Source organism: Microcaecilia unicolor, chromosome 2 (genome assembly GCF_901765095.1).
Source record: "Microcaecilia unicolor chromosome 2, aMicUni1.1, whole genome shotgun sequence".
Taxonomy (NCBI): domain Eukaryota; kingdom Metazoa; phylum Chordata; class Amphibia; order Gymnophiona; family Siphonopidae; genus Microcaecilia; species Microcaecilia unicolor.
Window position 1 is genome coordinate 249,966,636 of NC_044032.1, and position 19,014 is coordinate 249,985,649.

The window sequence follows — 19,014 nt, forward strand, 5'->3', positions numbered from 1 at the left end:
TTTCTTGCAGAGACCCCTTCCTGCGTTTTACGGAGGCGGGGGTATCGATTAGGACAGTTCCTTCGTTTTTGCCCAATGTGGTTTCTCGTTTCCACTTGGGGCAGTCCCTGCATTTGCTGGCCTTCCGCCGGGAAGATTACCCTGAGCAATTCCGGGCTCTTCGCTGCCTCGACATGAGACGGGCTCTTCTCAGGTATTTGGAGGTGACGAATGAATTTCATCTTTCTCACCATCTCTTCGTCCTTTTTGGAGGCAGTAAGAAGAGTCATTTGGCGTCCAAGGACACCATAGCCCGTTGGTTGCGAGAGGCCTTCTCTTTGGCATACGTGGCATTGGGCAAGCAAGCCCCTTTGCAAGTTCGTGCTCATTCCACATGAGCTCAAGCTTCCTCCTAAGCAGAGTCCTGTTTGGTTTGTCTGGAAGATATCTGCAGGGCAGCTACATGGGCATCGGTCCATAAATTCACTCGTCATTAATGGGTGGATGTGGCAGCTTGTCAAGATACGTTGTTTGGCTTTCCGGTGATTTCTGCCCTGTTGGGGGTGTCCCACCCTACTTGAGGACTGCTTGGGTACATCCCACAAGTCTCTGGATTGATCTGTGGGATGCCATGGAAGGAAAAATTAATTCTTACCTGATAATTTTCTCTCCATTAGTCCCAACAGATCAATCCAGAGCCCCCCCCCCCCCCCCCCCCCCCCCCGGGTTTACTGTCTGAGGTTTTGTTGCGGTTGGTTAGTTTTTTTTCGGGTTCCGTTGTTCTGAATGTTCCTTCGTTTGATTAAAAAATAAAATAAATAAACATAGAAGTGGTGGAAGTATGTTGGGAATTGGTCTGACAAAATGTCAGGAGAGTTTTCTATTGTTTCCATTCCACTGCTTTGGTATCGTTCATACTGAGGTTCAGCTGGCTGCACAGGCCCACATATAGCAAACCTCAGATTTTCTCTCTATCGCCAGCTGCTGGTAGAGGGACACAACCCAGTCTCTGGATTGATCTGTTGGGACTAATGGAAAGAACATTATCAGGTAAGAATTAATTTTTCCTTCTCTGCTTCTAAAATCAACTCTTTTCTCCCTGCTAGGTCTCTGAAGCCGGATTTTGTACTAATTCGTCAGCATGCCTTCAGCATGGCGAAAAATGGTGACTACCGCAACATGGTAATTGGACTACAGTATGCTGGAATCCCCAGCGTCAACTCCTTGCACTCTGTCTACAATTGCTGTGACAAGCCTTGGGTGGTAGGTATATCCAAGGAATTGGAATGGCTGTGAGCTTGTTCTTAAACCCTATTTTATTATGTTCTTGTATTATTTCTGTGGTAGTTTGCAGTGTTTCTCATTCCTCTCATTGTATAGGTGTTTATCTAGAGCAGGATTGTGGAGGGAATGCTGCCCTTCACCTTGGCCCTTCTCTAGTTGACCATCAGTTAAGAAATGAGTCCTGGAGCCAAGATGGATGTACATGTGGTAGAGCAGTAATATTAAAGGTTAGGGCAGCTGGATGCTGGTTCTTGGTGGTTTCTGATGCTCTGGTGCAGGTCCTCCCAGTTTTTGCTATGCTGTCAGCAGAGCCTTCTCTTGAACTGTACTGTTGGTGGACTGTGGTTGTGTGGTTAGAAAAAGTCACAGGGTCATTGTTCAGTGACACTGATCAGGTTAGCAGCAACTGCTATCCAGATAATTGTTGCTGACCAGAATATTCAGTGGTACTATACGGATAGTGCTGCTGAATATCCTTATTGACTGCGTCTACACTATCCAGATGTTGCCAGGGCAGTATGGGAGCAGAGTGAAGGCAGAGCTAGAAGCTATCCAGTTAACAGCTAGATTCAGTCTGCTAACTGGATAACTATCCAGAAAAAGTGAGGGCAACAAAAAGGCTGTCTGAACTTTATCCAGTTAGCTATCCGGATAGCAGATTCAATATTACCACTATCTGGGTAGCACTGGTGTTGACCATCCTATCCAGATATTCAGAACTGGCCTCTATCTGGATTTCCTTGTCACTTGCAGCAGATGAATCCAGGAACTAGTGGGTTAAGTCTGCCTACCAGCAGGAGGAGATAGAGATAAACAAACTAAAAGCAGTGATGCCAGATGACCAGCTCCTTCCTCGGTTAATATGTCTCTATCTCAGCAGGTGGTGGGCGGCTTTTTCTCCAGCTCCTGGGCCCAAGGCCTGTGAGGGTGCTCCTGGGCTGGTGGCCAGTTTGAGCCTGGGGTGGCTGACTGGTGGTGTCCCCTTTGGCAGCATACGCAGTTGCTGGGTCCCTGCTGCACCTCAAATTCCCTCTGAACAGGCTTTTGCTGTTCCTTTCCTTCCCTGTTTGTTTCTGCCTCCTCACAAAAAAAAAAAAAGAGAACCATAGAATTTATTTAAAAGAGAAACAGAGAAGCACAGGGAAATGTGTTTTTGCTGAGAGCAGGTTTGTGTTGCTGCTGTAGTCCTGTTTTCTGTTGCCTGCTTGTCTGAGCCTGCCTCGAAGTGGAGTTGGAGAGAATTTTTTCCTTCGACTCAGCTGTCAGTTCCCACGCTTTCACGGTTCGGGGTAAGTCTTCTGGGTTCCTGTTCGGGGACAGGCGGGACTTGATGGAGCGGTGCCCCCCCCCCCCCCCCCGAGAGCGTGCTTTTCCACCCAGAGCCTGGCGATTCTCGCGGAGCCGGCTCTGGTAGCGGTTTTGGGCAAAGCTTCTTCTCTGCTGGTAGGGGAGTTGGGGGGGCCGTCAGGCACGATGTGCGGTGGTGCAGGTGCCAGGGCTGCGACCTCCTCCGTTGCGGGGAAGGGGTTTTCGCCAGAGTTTATTTTGCTACTCCATCAGGCGTTTTTGTTGAAAAAGGCCTTGCCCCCCCTCACGTGACTGCGACAGCTTCGGCCTTTGATTCTCTCAGGGGGTCTGGGGGGTAAACAAGAGATTTTGGGTTTTTCCCCAGAGGATTTCTCCTCCCTTAAAAAGTCTAGGCTTTCTTTGGGGTCTAAGGAGGGGTCCTGCATACGGTCGCCTGCATCTTCCTCCGTGGTGGCTGTCTCAGAGCAGATGGGTAGAGGACGTGGAGGACGGTGTCCTCACTGACCAACCAGAGGACTCTTCTGGCGTGAGGATTTTCCATAAGGAGGAGTTGTCCTCCTTTATAACTCAGGTGCTGGAAGCCCTGAATATAGAAGACCCTGAGGTTGCGGCTTCTCAGGCGGTCAACCCCAAGGTGGCTAGTACCAGTCGGCCTTCTAAGGCCTTTCTGGTACATGACGCTATTGTTGTTTTCGGCCTAGTGGGCGGGTCCGGATGGGGGGCTGAAAGTAGCCAGGGCTATGGCCAGGCTGTATCTGGTTTCAGCGGACCGTTTAGAGCAGTTTGCTCTACCTAGGGTGGATGCCCTGGTGACGGCGGTCACTAAGAAGACTACTCTTCCAGTAGAAGGTGGTGTGGCACTTAAGGATATGTAAGACAGACGGCTAGAGGCCTTTTTAAAACGTGCCTTTGAGGTGGCTGCTTTGACACTTCAAGCTTCTGTTTGTAATTCTTATGCGGCTAGAGCTTGTCTCAGTTGGCTACATTCCGTCATGGATTTGATTTCGGAGTCTGATATGCCGGGAACTCCTCAGATGTCGCTAATGGATATTGGGCTGGCATACTGGGCGGATGCCTCGTGTGATTTGGTCCGTGCTTCGGCCAAACTCATGGCCTTTACCGTTTCCTCTTGGCGTCTTCTGTGGCTCCGTCATTGGGCTGCAGATATGGCCTCTAAGCAACGGCTCATTAAATTGCCTTTCTGAGGGAAATTGCTTTTTGGGGAAGACCTAGAAAAGATTGTTAAAGATCTGGGGGATTCCAAATCTCAGCGTCTTCCGGAGGATAGACCCAAGTCTACTTCCAGGCAGGGAGCCTCGAGGTCACGTTTCAGAGAGAAGCGACGGTATCGCCCTGGGTGGTCCAACGCAGCCTTTCAGCATCCTCGTTTTGGGCAGCGTTCTTCCTTTTGCAACGAGAAGCGTCCAGCTGGACCCCCCTCTTGTCAGGGGGCTCTTTCTCGGGCCTCCCAATGATGGGGCGCAGGTCCACTCGGGAGGAGAGCAGGTCGGTGGTCGGCTTTCTCTGTTTCTTCCAGAGTGGGCCAGAATTACTTCAGACCAGTGGGTCCTCGATGTGGTGCGAGAAGGGTACAAGCTAGAATTCTTCTCTCCCATCACTGACTTTTTTCTGGAGTTCCGCTGTGTATCACGGGCCAAGAGGATAGCGGTTCTGCAGTGTTTGCGAGACCTGCTAAGGATAGGGGCTATCGTGCCTGTTCCTCCTCTCGAAAGGCGCATAGGTTGGTACTCCATCTTCTTTGTGGTTCCAAAGAAGGGAGGGGCTTTCGGCCTATTTTCGATCTCAGAAAAGTAAATCAGTTTTTGCGGGTTTGTCACTTCCGCATGGAGACATTACGGGCAGTTATTGCTGCTGTTCAAACAGGCGGGTTTTTGACGGCTCTCGATTTGAGGGAAGCTTACCTGCACATCTCCATTTGGCATCGGGGGGGGGGCAGTCGTTCTAGTGGCCCCAGACTGGCCCCGACAGCCGTGGTATGCGGATCTTGTTCGAGCACTCTCAGAGCCACCATTGCGACTTTCGATGACTCCCGATCTGCTGCATCAAGGGCCAGTTCAGATGGAAAATCCGTCCCGCTTTGGTCTTACGGCCTGGCTATTGAGAGGCGGCAGCTGAGGAAGAAGGGATTTTCAGGATCAGTCATTGCCACTCTTTTGGGGGCATGGAAGCAGTCCACTTCAGCAGCGTACGCGCGAGTGTGGAAAGCTTTCTTGGCGTGGTGTGCTTTGCGTGCTGCATTGCCTTTTTGGGCGGACATTCCGGTAATTCTGGAGTTCCTTCAGGATGGTCTTCAAAATGGATTGCAATATAATTCCCTTCGAGTGCAGGTGGCCGTGCTAGCTTGTTTTAGGGGCAAACTGCACGGTTCCTCTTTAGCAGCGTGGTCCATTTTCTAAGCGGGGCTCTTTGGCTTCGGCCTCCTGTGCGGCAGCCGTGCCCAGCATGGCATTTGAATGTGGTACTGCGAACCCTCCAGGCCCCACTGTTTGAGCCGTTGAATAAGGTTTCTGAGAAGGCTCTAACACTTAAGACAGTGTTTTTGGTGGCCATTGCTTCGGCTAGGAGGATTTCTGAAATTCAGGGTTTGTCTTCCAGAGATCCTTTTTTGCAGTTTTCTGAAGCAGGGGTGTCAATCCGGAGGGTGCCGTCATTTCTACCTAAAGTGGTTTCGGCTTTCCATGTCAATCAGGCAGTTTATCTTCTGTCTTTTCGAAGAGAGGATTATCTGGGGGAGTTTGCCTCGCTATGTTTCCTGGACGTGCGGAGAGCCTTGTTTCAGTACTTGCAGATCTCTAACGAGTTTCCATGCTAAGATCATCTCTTTGTGCTCTTGTCAGGATCAAAAAGGGGTGAGGCGGCTTCTAAGGCTTCCATTGCTCACTGGATTAGGGAAGCCATTGGAGCGGTGTATCTGCTACAAGGGCAGGCGTCTCTAGTTGCCCTGAAGGCGCATTCTACTCGGGTACAGGCGGCTTCTTGGGTGGAGGTGTCGGCCTTATCTCTGGAAGAGATTTGTCAGGCGGCTACTTGGGCGTCCCGTCATACGTTTGCGAAGCATTACAGGCTAGACGTGTCTGCTCGGGAGGATGCGAGTTTAGGGGGAGGAGTGTTGGCTCGGGGAGAGTCGGCTTCCCACCCTACTTAAGGAATGCTTTGGTACATCTCACTAGTTCCTGGATTCATTTGCTGCAAGTGAGAAGGAAGGTAAAATTATGTCTTACCTGATAATTTTCTTTCCTTTAATGCAGCAGATGAATCCAGGATCCCTCCCTAGTTCAGCCGACGGTTTTTTCATTTTCCGCGCAATGTGACTATTTTTTCCTTCCGGGTTCTCTTTTGCAGAGTTCAGACAGATATGGGAACACAGAAAGGATTCCAATTTCTGGATCAAGTTGCAGTTATTTTGAAGTTCTTATTTGGTTCTCTGTTTTTCTTAGTGAGGATGGTTTCTGGTTGTTATTGGTTTCATATTTTTGGCCTTGTCAAATGCTTAAAAATGACATACTAACTGAGGAAGGAGCTGTCTGTCTGGCATCACTGCCTTTAGTTTGTTTATCTCTATGTCTACCTGCTGGTAGGCGGTCTTAACCCACTAGTTCCTGGATTCATCTGCTTTGTTAAAGGAAAGAAAATTATCAGGTAAGACATAATTTTACCATTGGTGCTGCACATCCCAACTTTTTAGCTGTGCCGGGTGGGGTTTAAAAAAAACAAACAAAACTGCTGTCCATTGTGGCTCAATAGTATATAAAGAAGTTTCCTTTACGTCCCAAGGATCAGTCCAGACAAATGGGTTGTGACCATCCGCCAGCAGGTGGAGATACAGAACTGTAATGAGTTGTGCCTCATAAGCTCCTGCGCTTTGCAACCAAGCCAGTATTCTCTATCTCCAGCAGGCGAGATAGCAGCTCCTGTGCGCTGTGGTGACTTTTGTTTGGCCTCCTGTCCTGCTTGTACGTTCAGTTGAGGTTGGGGTTGAGAATATCCTGTGCCCTGGGTGTAAATCTAGTGATGTAGGTCCCTCTCTGCTCCCCCATTGCCACTTTCTACCTCTTTATCTCAGTCTTCCCTTCTCTTTTTCTCCTGCCTGTATCTTAAAAAAAAAAAGCAGCCACTGCAGTTCTTTTTGAGAGCGTTTGCTCTGTGGAAAGATTGTGGGGCTTCAGTACCTTGGAGGTTATGAAACTAGCTGTTTTCTGTGAGTATATTTATTATTCTGTGTCTGAGCCTATTAAGTCTTGTGCGCAGTGTGGGGGTAAGCTCTCGGCTATTGGTTCCTGCAGCTTTGCTTTACTTCTGTGGACATGCTGCTTTGACTGCCTTGGCCATCAGTACTCCGTCTCCAGGAGTTCAATCTGGCCCTTCTCCGATGGCGGTTTTGGCGGGCTCAGTGCCAACGGCTCCTGCGCTCTGCGAGGCTTTGGCAACCATTTTATCAGCGGGTTTCTCGCCCGCTACCATGTCCCAGGATGTTGGTTTGTGCCAGGGTAGAAAGTCTCTGCCTTGCCGTTTTCAACTGAATTTGTTCTTTTATTTCATCAGGCCTTTTTATTAAAGTCAGCTCAGACTTCCTCTCCTTCTTCCTCTCACATTGCTTTTGAGGAACAGCTTCCTAAGAAATGAAAACTTTCTGTTTCGCAGGATTTGGAGAATGTTCTTCCTCAGGACTCAGAAGAGACGTATTCTGACTGTCCTTATTCTGCTGATGGCACTGACTTGGACATTTCAGAGGCAGACTGAGGTGATGATCATTCTGTAGCTAGGCTGTTTTTGAGAGCAGAGTTGCCTCTCTTGATCTCAAAATCTATGGAGGCTTTAAAAATGTTTTCTTATGTTTCTCAGTCCTCTGGTCTTGCACCAACTATTATGTCAGGTACTAAGAGACCTCTTGTATCTTTCCATATTCATGAGGCTAAGCAGGAGCTTAAATCAGCTCAGTGGGAGATCCCTGATTCTAACCTCCAGGAGGCTTGTGCTATGTCTAAATTATATCCCCCTCTGCCTCTGATTTATAGCAGCTTGCTCTGCCTAAGGTGGATGCTCTTATTACGGCTGTTACTAAACGTACCACTATCCCTGTTGAAGGTGGTACTGCATTAAAGGATATGCTTATCTGCAAGCTGTAGGCTTCCTGGAAGCTTGCCTTTCAACTAGCTGTTCTAAATTCTCAAGCAGCAATTTCTGCTTTTGTAGCCAGGGCTTCTTTATCTTGAATTCATCAGTTGTCTATGTTGGACTCACGTCCAGACTTTCTCCCTACCCTAGAGGCGAGGTGTCCTATTTGTCAGACGCTCTTTATGATGTTTTCTGAGCATCAGCTAAGGGTATGGCCTTGGCTGTTTCAGCGCGACGCTTGCTATGGTTGAGGCATTAGGCTGCTGATGTGGCATCCAAATCTTGTCTGGCGAAGTTGCCCTTTCGGGGGAAAGTACTCTTTGATGTGGATTTGCAGAAGATTGTTAAAGACCTGGGAGATTCCAAGTTCCAGCAGTTACCTGAGGACAAGCCTAAGCCTCATCTCCGGGTGGCTAAGTCTCGTTTTCAAGAAGCATGGAGGTATAGACTAGGGGAGGCTAGTGCTTCCGCTCAAAAACTTCACTTTCCTCATACTCAGTCTTTCTTTCAAAGAGGCAAAAAGCCCTTTTCTGCTTTCTCAAGAACCTCTCTCTTCACAGTCCTCGCAATGATGGGGTCGAGGATCACCATTACTTCAGACCAATGGGTCCTCGATATCATTCTGCATGACTACAGGCTAGAATTTTCAAAGCCACTCACAGATCTTTTCATGCTGTCCCCCTTGTGGCAGCTCTGCAAAGAGTCGGCCAGTGCTAACTACCTTAGCCTCTTTAAGGCGACTGTGGACCATTCAGCCCATTCCTCTGGCAAAGAGGGGCACGGATTGATATTCCATCTGTTTTGTCGTCCCAGAGAATGAAGACTCTTTTCTCCCTGTTCTGGATCTTAGAGGGGTGAACATGTTTCTCAGAGTGCTACACTTCTGCATGGAGACTCTTCATTCTGTCATAGCCTCGGTCCAGCCAGGCAAGTTTCTCATCTCCTTGGACCTCTAGGAGGCTTATTTTCATATCCCAATTTAGCCTCCTCACAGGAAATTTCTCCGGTTTGTGATCATTTTCAATTCAAGGCCATGTCTTTTGGCCTCGCTACTGTACCGCGCTGATTTTCAAAAGTTATGGTGGTGGTGGCATCCTTTCTTGGCCGGGAAGGGATCCAGGTACATCCTTACTTGGATGATTGTCTAATTCGGGAACCTTCTTATCAACAGAGCTTCTTAGTACACAGACAGTCCTGTCTATTCTTTCTGCACTGGATTGGGTGGTGAGTTACAGCAAGAATCTTCTCACCCCCACCCAGACCCTGGAGTTTCTGGGAGTGTGTTTCAGTTCACAGATGGGGAAGGTTTTCCTGCCTCAGCATCGTCAGTTCAAGCTCAAACAGCAAATTGTCAGGCTTCTCTCTTTTCCCTGCCCGCAGGTGTGGGATTAGGCTCAGGTTCTCGGTTCTATGGCATCAACTTTGGATGTTCTACTTTGGGCAAAGTTCTACATGCGGCCCACTACAGTTGTTCCTGTTGAGCTGGTGGTCTCTGGTCTTGGGGACTTACAACCAGCTGGTGCTGTGGATGCCTCAAGCCAGACGGCTTCTCCCTGTGCACACTCAGGCAGGGTTGCCCTTACAAACTCCCAGTTGATAGGGGGCCCATTATCTATCTCACTCTGCATAGGGCTGCTGATCGAGCATGGAGGCTTTCTGGTCCATCAACAGACTGGAACTTCAAGCTGTCTGTAAGGCTCTTCTAGCCTTTGCACCTCTTCTTCTCGGGAGGCTGGTGCACGTATTCTTGGACAATGTTACATCTCAACAGACAAGGAGGAACAAAGAGTGTATCTCTAGCCCAGGAGGTGTGTCTTCTTTTTCAGTGGGCAGAATTGAAAATTCCAATGATTTTGGCGTCTCACATAGTGGGTTCACTGAACTCTCATGCAGATTTCCTCAGCAGAGTGTCTCTGGACCCGGGGGAATGGCAACTGTCAAAGAATGCATTTCGCCTCATTTCCACACAGTGGCATCCAGACTCAATGCATTACACAGATTCTACAGCCACTTCATGGAGAAAGACTCCCTAGGAATGGATTCACTGGTACAGCCTTGGCCGTTGGACAGCCTCCTTTCCGTGGCCTCTCATGGGAAGGATGTTGCATAGGATTGCGTGTCATCCTGGAAAGGTCATTCTTGTAGCTCTGGACTGGCCCAGACATCCTTGATATGCAGACCTCATCCATCTTCAAATTGCTTTTCGGTTGACTCTTCCTCCATAGACATGCTTATTACACCAAGGTCCAGTACTCCTGCTTTGGTCTTACAACCTGGTTCGTGAGAGGGTGTGATTGAGGAAGAAGGGTTACACAGATGATGTTATTAGTACCTTGCTGCAAACCCACAAGTGGTCCACTTCTTCTTATGCTAGAGTGTGGAGAACTTTTGAGAGCTGGTTTGCCCAGAATGGTGTTTCTCCATTTCGTGCTTCCTTGTCTCTGATTTTATCCTTCCTTCAGGAGGGATTAAAAAAAGGCCTGGCTCTCAATTCGCTCAAAGTTCAGCTAGCAGCGTTGGCAAGATACAGAATGCCTCATTGACTGCTCACCCTGGGAGTCAGTCATCTGCGTCCTCCTCTCCACAATATTTATCCTCAGTGGAGTCTTTAAGTGGCTCTTAAGGCTCTTCATTCAGCCCCCTTTGAGCCCCTTCATTTAGCAGCTATCAAAATCTTACTTTAATGGCAGTATTTCTAGTTGCCATTTTGTTAGCATGGAGCATTTCAGAGCTTCAAGGTCTCTCTTGCACAGATTACTTTCTCTGTTTTTCTGACTTAGGAGTTTCGTTCCGTCCTTTTTGCCAAAGATTATATCTCCTTTTCATGTCAATCAGACTGTGCTTCTTCCTTCTTTTTCCAGGGAGGGCTGTTCTGCAGAATACTCTTCCCTGTGACTGTTGGATGTGAAGCGCATCCTTATGCGCTATCTTACTGCTACCAACAATTTTAGGTGGTCTGATCATCTTTATGTCCTCTTTGCAGGATCCCGGAAGGGTTGCCGGCCTCCAAACAGACAGTGGCTCGATGGCTTAAGGAGTCTATTTGGCTCGATGGCTTAAGGAGGCTATTTCTGCGGCTTACATTCGCTCCCATACATGTCAAGGTGCATTCCACCAGGTCTTTGGTGACTTCTTTGGCAGAGTCTAGGGCAATTTCGTTGGCAGAGATCTGTCAGTCAGTGACATGGCCTTCTTCTCATTCCTTTGTTAAGCATTACCATTTGGATTTGTCTGCTCAAGCAGATGATTCCTTCAGGGCCACAGTTCTCGCTGCAGGGATATCACAGTCCCTCCCCTCTTAGGGACTGCTTTTGTACATCCCATTTGTCTGGACTGATCCTTAGGACATAATGGAAGGACAAATTAGTTAATTACCTGATAATTTTCTTTCTTTTAGACACAAAGGATCAGTCCAGAGCCCACCCTCCTGTGATGATTTTGGTTTTTCCAGTTTTTCCGGGTTCTATATAATTTCAGATGTTTGTATTGTTCTGGTTCCATTATTTCTAAGGCACAAGTTTTGCCATTTATTTCATAGTTCTTTTTCTATCTAGAGGCTGGAGTTTTTTTCTCTGGAAGTCACTCTCTTTTACTGCTTTGTTATGGAATACTGGCTTGGTTGATAAGCACAGGAGCTTTTGAGGAACAATTCATTAGAGTTCTCTATCTCCACCTTCTGGCGGATGGTCACAACCCATTTGTCTGGACTGATCCTTTGGGACTAAAGGACAGAAAATTATCAGGTAATTAACTAATTTTTCCTTATCTATTTGTAATAAACCTTTCTGCTATTTTTTTCTTCCTCACTCTCCTTATTTTCATTGTCTCTTTTCTCCTTTGTTTGTCTGCTACTGTGCTTCTGTCACTCTTTTCCTTGATTTCTCTCGTTTCCTCTGTCCTTCTCTTAGTTTTCACAGATGGTGAAGCTGCAGAAGAAGCTGGGCTCAGAGGAGTTCCCCTTGATTCAGCAGACATACTATCCCAACTACAAGGAGATGGTGAGTTGAGGGGATGTGGGGTAGACATATCAGACAAGCACAGATGGAATGTAACTCTCTGGTTTCTCTTCAGATTAAAGAAACCAAATATTGCTTGCGCCCAGTTTTTGGCTATGCAAATATAGGGCCTTGGCCATGAACTGCAGATGGTCCCTTCTGAGCATTTTGGCTGAGATTCAGAATCTGTACAATCTGTGAAGCCCTTTTTAGACAGAATGTAGATAATTTAGTTTCATTTAATTATGGCATTTATAGTCTGCATAACCTTTAAGTTCTAGGCGCAGAGCAAATCCAGATTGGGAAGAGCTTGAACATTGGAACTGAAAAAAGAGAAACTCTAAAAATCATTACATTGAAACAAGAGGAGGAATATCATTACATTAAACAGAAGAGAACTTTGTTACATTTGTGTGTGTGTGTCAGGTCTAAGTAGCACTTGGTAACTGAAAAGAGAAAACAAATTAATGAAATGACTCTGTTGTACAGAATTGTCTGTGTTATTACTTGACTTCCTTTGTAGCCCCTTGGAGTATTTTATTCATCTTCCTTTGTAGCCCCTTGGAGTATGCAGGGAGTTGAGTGGTCACTAGGTTGGGTTCATTTGAGGTCCATAGTATTTGAAAAAAAAAAAAAAAGCCAGTTTTTCAATTTTCTACAGAAGCTTAGATAGTTTGGGGTCTGTCTAATCTTTATTGGTAATGAGTTCCATAGTTCTGCACCTTTGCCTATCATTGTTTTATTGGTTGTTCTTTTATGGTGGCAGATTTGGTTGTTTGGATGGGAATGGGACTTGATCTACTGCCTTTCTGTGGTTTTTGCAACTACATTCAAGGTGGTTTACATAGAATATACAGGTACTTATTTGTACCTGGGGCAATGGAGGGTTAAGTGATTTGCCCAGAGTCACAAGGAGCTGCAGTGGGACTACTAGGCTACTCCTCCATCCAGTCTGATGTCTGTTAAGCATCTAAGCACTCTTTTGGATTGATATATTTGTATGAACTTTTGTGAGTAGTGTGGGGCTATTCCATAAAGGCGTTTAAAGATTATTCTCCGAAGACAAGCAGGCTGCTTGTTCTCACTGATGGGTGACGTCCACGGCAGCCACCTCCAACCGGAAACTTCACTAGCAAAGGCCTTTGCTAGTCCTCGCGCGCCGATGCGCACCGCGCATGCGCGGCCGTCTTCCCGCCCAAACCGGCTCGTGTTCGTCAGTCTTCTTTTGTCCGCACTCGGGACGGTTGTGTTTTACCGCCGTTTCGTGCCCCTCAAGTTGACCTCACGCGTCTTCGCGATTTTTGCTTCTCCCAGTACAGAGACTCGAATTCATAGGAGCTCTGCTGGATTCTCGGACGGCTCGTGCCTATCTTCCGGAGACAAGGGCCAACAATCTGTTGTCCTTCGTCTCCCGGGTACAAGCGTCCCAGCAGATCACAGCTCGGCAGATGTTGAGATTGCTTGGCCACATGGCCTCCACAGTTCATGTGACTCCCATGACTCGTCTTCACATGCGATCTGCTCAATGGACCCTAGCTTCCCAGTGGTTTCAGGCGGCTAGGGATCTAGAAGATGTGATCCACCTGTCCACGAGTGTTCTCAAATCCCTGTATTAGTGGACGATTTGGTCCAATTTGACTCTGGGACGCCCTTTCCAAATTCCTCAGCCACAAAAAATGCTGACTACGGATGCGTCTCTCCTGGGGTGGGGAGCTCATGTCGATGGGCTTCACACCCAGGGAAGCTGGTCCCTCCAGGAACGCGATCTGCAGATCAATCTCCTGGAGTTACGAGTGGTCTGGAACGATCTGAAGGCTTTCAGAGATCGGCTCTCCCACCAAATTATCCAAATTCAGACAGACAACCAGGTTGCCATGTATTACATCAACAAGCAGGGGGCACCGGATCTCGCCCCCTGTGTCAGGAGGCCGTCAGCATGTGGCTGTGGGCTCGCCGTTACGGCATGTTGCTCCAAGCCACATATCTGGCAGGCGTAAACAACAGTCTGGCCGACAGGTTGAGCAAGATTATGCAACCTCACGAGTGGTCGCTCAACTCCAGAGTAGTGCGCCAGAACTTCCAGGTGTGGGGCACCCCCTTGGTAGATCTCTTTGCATCTCAAGCCAACCACAAGGTCCCTCAGTTCTGTTCCAGACTTCAGGCCCACGGCAGACTGGCATCGGATGCCTTCCTCCTGGATTGGGGGGACGGCCTGCTGTATGCTTATCCTCCCATACCTCTGGTCGGGAAGACTTTGTTGAAACTCAAGCAAGACCGAGGCACCATGATTCTGATTGCTCCTTTTTGGCCGCGTCAGATCTGGTTCCCTCTCCTTCTGGAGTTGTCCTCCGAAGAACCGTGGAGATTGGAGTGTTTTCCGACCCTCATCACACAGAACGAAGGGGCGCTTCTGCATCCCAACCTCCAGTCTCTGGCTCTCACGACCTGGATGTTGAGAGCGTAGACTTTGCCTCTTTGGGTCTGTCGGAGGGTGTCTCCCGTGTCTTCCTTGCTTCCAGAAAAGATTTCACTAAGAGGAGTTATTTCTTCTTATGGAGGAGGTTTGCCGTCTGGTGTGACAGCAAGGCCTTAGATCCTCGCTCCTGTCCTACACAGACCCTGCTTGAATACCTTCTGCACTTGTCTGAGTCTGGTCTCAAGACCAACTCTGTAAGGGTTCACCTTAGCACAATCAGTGCATACCATTACCGTGTGGAAGGTAAGCCGATCTCAGGACAGCCTTTAGTTGTTCGCTTCATGAGAGGTTTGCTTTTGTCAAAGCCCCCCGTCAAACCTCCCACAGTGTCATGGGATCTCAATGTCGTTCTCACCCAGCTGATGAAACCTCCTTTTGAGCCACTGAATTCATGCCATCTGAAGTACTTGACCTGGAAGGTCATTTTCTTGGTGGCAGTAACTTCAGCTCGTAGAGTCAGTGAGCTTCAAGCCCTAGTAGCTCATGCTCCTTATACCAAATTTCATCATAATAGAGTAGTCCTCCGCACTCACCCTAAGTTCTTGCCAAAGGTGGTGTCGGAGTTCCATCTGAACCAGTCAATTGTCTTGCCAACATTCTTTCCCCGTCCTCATTCCTGCCCTGCTGAACGTCAGCTGCACACATTGGACTGCAAAAGAGCATTGGCCTTCTATCTGGAGCGGACACAGCCCAACAGACAGTCTGCCCAAATGTTTGTTTCTTTTGATCCCAACAGGAGGAGAGTGGCTGTGGGGAAACGCACCATATCCAATTGGCTATCAGATTGCATTTCCTTCACGTACGCCCAGGCTGGGCTGGCTCTTGAGGGTCATGTCACGGCTCACAATGTTAGAGCCATGGCAGCGTCAGTGGCCCACTTGAAGTCAGCCAATATTGAAGAGATCTGCAAAGCTGCGACGTGGTCATCTGTCCACACATTCACATCTCATTACTGCCTGCAGCAGGATACTCGACGCGACAGTCGGTTCAGGCAGTCAGTGCTTCAGAATCTGTTCGGGGTTTAGAATCCAACTCCACCCCACTAGGCCCATGTTTATTCTGTTCCAGGCTACACTCTCAGTTAGTTGGATAAATTGTTAGGTCAATCTCAGTTATGTCCTCGCCGTTGCGAGGCCCAATTGACCATGTTTGTTGTTTTGAGTGAGCCTGGGGGCTAGGGATACCCCATCAGTGAGAACAAGCAGCCTGCTTGTCCTCGGAGAAAGCGAATGCTAGATGCCTGTAGAAGGTATTCTCCGAGGACAGCAGGCTGATTGTTCTCAGAAACCCGCCTGCCTCCCCTTTGGAGTTGTGTCTTCCCTTGTCTTTGTCTTGCTACATATGGGACTGACGAACACGAGCCGGTTTGGGCGGGAAGACGGTCGCGCATGCGCGGTGCGCATCGGCGCGCGAGGACTAGCAAAGGCCTTTGCTAGTGAAGTTTCCGGTTGGAGGTGGCTGCCGTGGACGTCACCCATCAGTGAGAACAATCAGCCTGCTGTCCTCGGAGAATACCTTCTACAGGTATGCAGCATTCGCTGTGAGTAGTTTGAATTCAACCCTTGCTTTGCAGGGAACTCAGTGTAGTTTGAACAGGAATGAGGTGGCATGGTCAATCCAGCAGCCTCCTCCTATTAATTTGGCTGCAGGATTTTGAATAAACTGCAACTTCCTTAGTAATTTGTTTGGGAGGCCTAGGTACATTATATTACAGTAATCTAGGACTGATATAACTAACGCTTGGACCACAATCTGGAAGTGTTTTGTATCCAGAAAATGTTTAATATGGCAGAGTCATTTCAGCTTGTAGAAGCTTTGGCATACTATAGTGTTTATTTAGGTGAACATGGTAAAGTGAGAGTCTAGCCAGACTCGTAGAAGCTTTATTTCTTGTTTTATGGCAATCGTGGTTCCTTCTAGCTTGGGCAGTAGAGTTGGTGGTGTGTGAGTGTCCTTACCTAACCATAGGATGTTAGTTTTATCTAGGTTTATCTTCAGGTTTCTTTCACAGAACCATGAAAAAAGTGAGTTGAAGACTTCATTCGTCAACACATATACGGAGTATAAGTCAGACCGTGGGAAGAGAAGAATGATGTCTTCCGCATACAAGTATTTGATCCTGTATGGGGTCAGGACTTCCCATATATCTCTCAAGTAGAAGTTGAAGAGAATGGGGGATAAAGGAGATCCTTGTGGGTCTCCACACCTGAAGGAAACATGAGAACCATCTAAGGACTGCGTCTGCAATTCCTACCTCAGCTAACTGCTCTAGTAGATGAGTGTGATTCACCAGGTTGAATGCAGCTGATAAATCCAATTGCATTATGAAGATTTGTTGGTCCTTCTCAAGCATTAGGTGGGATTCTGAAAGGAGCCTGGCTATTACTGTTTCTGTGCTGTGGCAGGAGCGGAAGCCTGACTGTGATTGGTCCAAGAGGTCATGCTGGTCTAGAAAGTTCTGTAATTTTGTGTCCACTACAGCTTCCATTATCTTTGTAAGTGTGGGGATGTTAGCCACTGGTTGATAATTATTTGGTAATGTCCTGTCTAGTGATTCTCTCTTTAGGAAAGGAGACAGGACAATCCTTTAGGAAAGGATCCCATGACTAGTATGTTCTCTATCATCACTTTGATGTGTGTTACTATTGATGAGGGTGCTTCTTTAAGCATTTCTGCTTACTAGGATTGAGAATACTAGAGTCCTTGGCAAATTTGCTGAGTGTAGATCTGAATTCTTGAGAGTCTAAATGGTTGAAGGAAGCCCAGTGATGGTCTGCTGGACTGTTATTCACTAGGCATGTCGCTGTCTTCCTCTCTGTAGGGGCTGTCATTTGTATGGATTTCAGCAGGTTATCCACTTTGGTTTGAAAGAAGTCAGCAAAGGCATAAGGGGAGAGATTTATATTTTCTTTCATCTATGTAGGATTCGTTAGTGACTTCATAGGAGGGTATATGTCTTAAATCTGATGGAACTCAGGAAAACAGCGAAGATGACTCAAAAATAAATAGACGATGCTTCAAAGGGTCTATGAATTTAAAACTGATGGTAACATATTCCATAACCTTGTCTCCAAAAAACAAAGGGGATTCTCAATATTAGTTTTAAAACAAATATTTTTTTTAAGAAGGAAAACCTAATTTCAAAGTTCTCACAAAGCCCAGTTTTCTACTGGCAGTTGGAACAACAAGGAATTCTCCTAGCCCCTCTGAATTTAAACTATAAATTGATTAAAAAACTTAAACAACTTAACTTAAAAATAATACATTGGCGTATTGATAACCAGTGAAGATCACGCACGGATGAAGACATACTGTCAGAACAACTCAGCCTACATACCAGTCTTAGCAGTATTCTGCATCAACTGCAAATGATTTTGTAAATTTCTTGTAATCTGAAAATATAACGAGTTACAATAATCCAGTTGGGACAATAAACCGGCCTGGGCTAAAATCCTAAAGTCCTGCTATTGCAAATTTGATTTTATTGCCATTAATTGCCTAAACTTATAAAAAACAAAACACTTATTTACCTATCAGACCGTAGGCCTGAATCTAAAATTATATCCAGTACTCTTGATTGCTCTGCTGTTTCTAAAGTTTCACCTGTATTCAGTGTTATTGACCTCAGTGGAATACTATTAACATCTCCAAATCAAAGTTTCTTTGTTTTTTGCTTATTTGATTTAAAAAAATATTTGGTGCCCAAACAAACGCAAAGAGGGTTCCTCACAGGTCCCACAAAAGTGTCAAGCAACCCCAACAGTGGTGAGAGTGAGGCAAGTTCCAAATGACCAAAGCAAACGGCAGTAAAAGCAACAAAACGCTTATTTACCAAAAGGGTAGATTTCAAGACAAAATTGACATAGATAGAACTTTTAAGTCAGAATAGGTGAGTAAAGGGGACTGTAAACAAATAGTGATGGGGATGAGGGAGCATGAAAAATGTGAGGAAATAAAGTGTGAAACAGACGAACAGGAAAAATGTGAGGAAATAAAGTGTGAAACGGACGAATGGGCAATAGGAATAGTTAAATAAATACTGTACACATGATTAATAGGAAGTAAAATAAAATGTTGTGATATAAGTAAAAGATGAACATGATAAAATATGCAGAAGCTAATGTAAAAAATATATAAATAAATAAGCCTAAAAAGGCACATACCGTAGCCAATTCAAAGCAAGCTAGCTTCACAGAATTGCAACTGGAAAGACATCAATAATGCACTGGAACAGTATGCACTAAAAAGAATAAGCAGAAATAGCAGTATACAACAGAATGTGTAAGACAGGCTGTAGAGAACCACATCACTTAACCATATAGTCACAAGAACCCGACCTGTTGTGGCCAGCTGAAGTGAATGGAGCAATCAGAGGGGTACATAGAAACATTTGTTCAAGGTAAAAATATTGCACAGAGGCTGAGCAAAATGTTAGCCAAAATAGACTAAATTGAAACTGCCACACACTTTTGATGAGAAAACCATAGATACAAACCAAAATCAGAAGCCGGAGAGGTAAGATGAATGGGTCTGTAGAGTGCAATGCAAGGCATCATAGATGGTTGGTCATACCTATGTAGTGCACTAAGGCACCTAAAGTATGCATAAAGACCCAGAGTGTCAAAACCAACATAGTAGTGAATCTGAGAAACGGAACACACCAAGACCATATGTAGGCAGCATGTGCTGTGTTGCCAAAAAGGAACCAAACCAAAACCGGAAGCTGGAGAGAGTAAGATGAATGAGTCTGTAGAGAGCAAAACGAAGCGTCACAGAAAGTTGTTCATACCTATGTAACCCGCTAGGGCACCCAAAGTATACATAAAAGAGCCCAAA

The 19,014-nt window shown here is 46.6% G+C and overlaps 1 protein-coding gene across 2 annotated transcripts in view; it reads left to right on the top strand.

Moving 5' to 3' along the window:
* SYN1 (synapsin I) overlaps window positions 1–19,014 on the top strand; it is a 557,871-nt gene that overhangs the window by 242,996 nt on the left and 295,861 nt on the right. For both annotated transcript variants that reach the window (XM_030193892.1, XM_030193893.1), the window contains exons 4-5: window positions 1,086–1,242; window positions 11,616–11,705. In XM_030193892.1, coding sequence (XP_030049752.1) covers window positions 1,086–1,242; window positions 11,616–11,705 — 247 coding nt within the window. The remainder of the gene's footprint in view (window positions 1–1,085; window positions 1,243–11,615; window positions 11,706–19,014) is intronic.